The sequence below is a fragment of the Echinops telfairi genome, unplaced genomic scaffold (assembly GCF_000313985.2).
Source record: "Echinops telfairi isolate 266 unplaced genomic scaffold, ASM31398v2 ScPeMD7_3533;HRSCAF=4204_1, whole genome shotgun sequence".
Taxonomy (NCBI): domain Eukaryota; kingdom Metazoa; phylum Chordata; class Mammalia; order Afrosoricida; family Tenrecidae; genus Echinops; species Echinops telfairi.
Window position 1 is genome coordinate 26,673,288 of NW_022107432.1, and position 1,846 is coordinate 26,675,133.

The window sequence follows — 1,846 nt, forward strand, 5'->3', positions numbered from 1 at the left end:
GGGGGGGTTCAAACTGCCGACCATGAGGTTCACAGCCCAACGCATAACCACTACACCACCAGGGTTCCTACCATGTGTTCCCCGTGGTATCCTTCAACCCATGACTGTCAGGAGATGGTGTATCATTGCTCCAGTTCCCTGGCTAGGGGACAGGATCCCTGGACCGAGTGCTCCACCATCACACAGAATTTCTCCGGAGGATTCAGCTCTACCTGCCTGCAGTGGTAACTGGTTACAAACACTCCTGGGATTGCCACTTCACGTTCATTCCACTACCGGTGCTTCTTGGGATTGCCTCAGAAACGTGTCTCAGGCCTGTCCCTGGGTCAGCAGGTAGTTCTCCCAGAGCACACCCTGGGGCATTGCCCAGAGTAGGCCCCGAAGGAGAAAGTCAGATGGGACAATGTGTGGTTACAGGGAGAAGGGGTCTTGGAGAGAGGCCTCACTTGACTTTGGCGGCTTCTGGAAGATGCTGCAGCTCCGAGGGCATGTTCAGGATGTCAGGAAAATGCTTCTCCAGGATCATGATCAGGTAATGGAGGAGAGAGATGTTTCTGTGGGTGGAAATCAGGTCAGCGGTAGGAGACTGAGGAAGCTGGGAATGAGGTCAAAAGGAAACTGGCGGGCATTAGTTAGGAGAGGGGGTGAGTTGGCAGGAAATATGGAACAGGTGGGGGGGAGATGGGGGGATGTTAGGGGGTGCTGGAAGTGAAGGAAGCAAGAGGACCCCCCACCTGTCGATGCTGGACTTGGTATCAGCGATCTTGTTGAGACTGGCCACCCGGAAGCCATAGGCACCCCCACGCTGCCCTTTGTTCATGAAGTTTCCAATGGCCAAGATGACTTCTAGCATCTGCTTCAGACGCTTGCTGTGCGTCAGCTCCCTGCAGGCCAGAAGGATGGCTGCAGGGTGAAGGACAGGTCAGAGGCCTACACAGACTGGGCCAGGGCAGCAGCTACCCTGTGCCCCAGGACGATGCCGCCACAAAGGTCAGACAGCGGACTTACAGGCATCCTCAACTCTCCGAGGGTGAGCAATTCTATTCACTCATCAGCAGACCTGCTATGCCACCTGCCCACCTCCACCAGTATCCACAGAAGCCGACTGATTCACCAAAAGTCAACGGGACAAAGAACCCACTCTCTGAATATGCCAGGTCGTCTACGAATGTATTTGAGGACATTTTTTTTCTTGCATATGTTTAAAGAGCATCAATATATTTCTCTGTGTATATATTCACACATATAATGCTTTTACTTTTACAAATCTAGCAATTAACGTTTATATTGTGGAATTTCACACAGTTTGGTACTGCTTATGCCTGTTTTGGAATACCATTATTTTGTGTATCTTGGGAGAGAAATAATTCCCATCAATTCACCTCATCCTCACCTATTGACTTTCCCATTTTACATTAATGACAATCATAAAAATTTCTCTCTCAAAATTTTACGCATTCACAACATACATCTATCTGGCAGGAACAAACACCCAGACGTGAGGCAAGAGTAATACTGGCTGTGAAGATTGAGGTTGTGTATCTACTTGACTGAGCCATGGAATGATGTAATCTCGCAATTATGTTATAATTCGACAGTTGTATAATGGTGATGTAGGGATCCTTCACTTTGGGATCTGATGTTATCATCCTCCATTTTCACATGATCCCAAATTCCACATAATGACTGGTCGATACGTGAGGGGTGGGTGTAAATGATAACCTGTCATACATTCGAATAGGCATTCTCATTTTGTATCTGTACCAGTGGGAAAGGAGTGGATGCTGACTCATGATGACCCCATGTGTGTTGTAGTAGAACTGCGCTCCACAGGGTGTTCTGTGGC

The 1,846-nt window shown here is 48.8% G+C and overlaps 1 protein-coding gene across 4 annotated transcripts in view; it reads right to left on the reverse strand.

The window, feature by feature from the left end:
- Window positions 1–1,846, reverse strand: part of DAAM2 (dishevelled associated activator of morphogenesis 2) — a 140,701-nt gene that overhangs the window by 5,988 nt on the left and 132,867 nt on the right. For all 4 annotated transcript variants that reach the window (XM_045294801.1, XM_004710748.2, XM_045294800.1 and 1 more), the window contains 2 exons: window positions 735–903; window positions 447–554 (listed from right to left, as the gene is read on the reverse strand). In XM_045294801.1, the coding sequence (XP_045150736.1) occupies window positions 447–554; window positions 735–903 (277 nt within the window). The remainder of the gene's footprint in view (window positions 1–446; window positions 555–734; window positions 904–1,846) is intronic.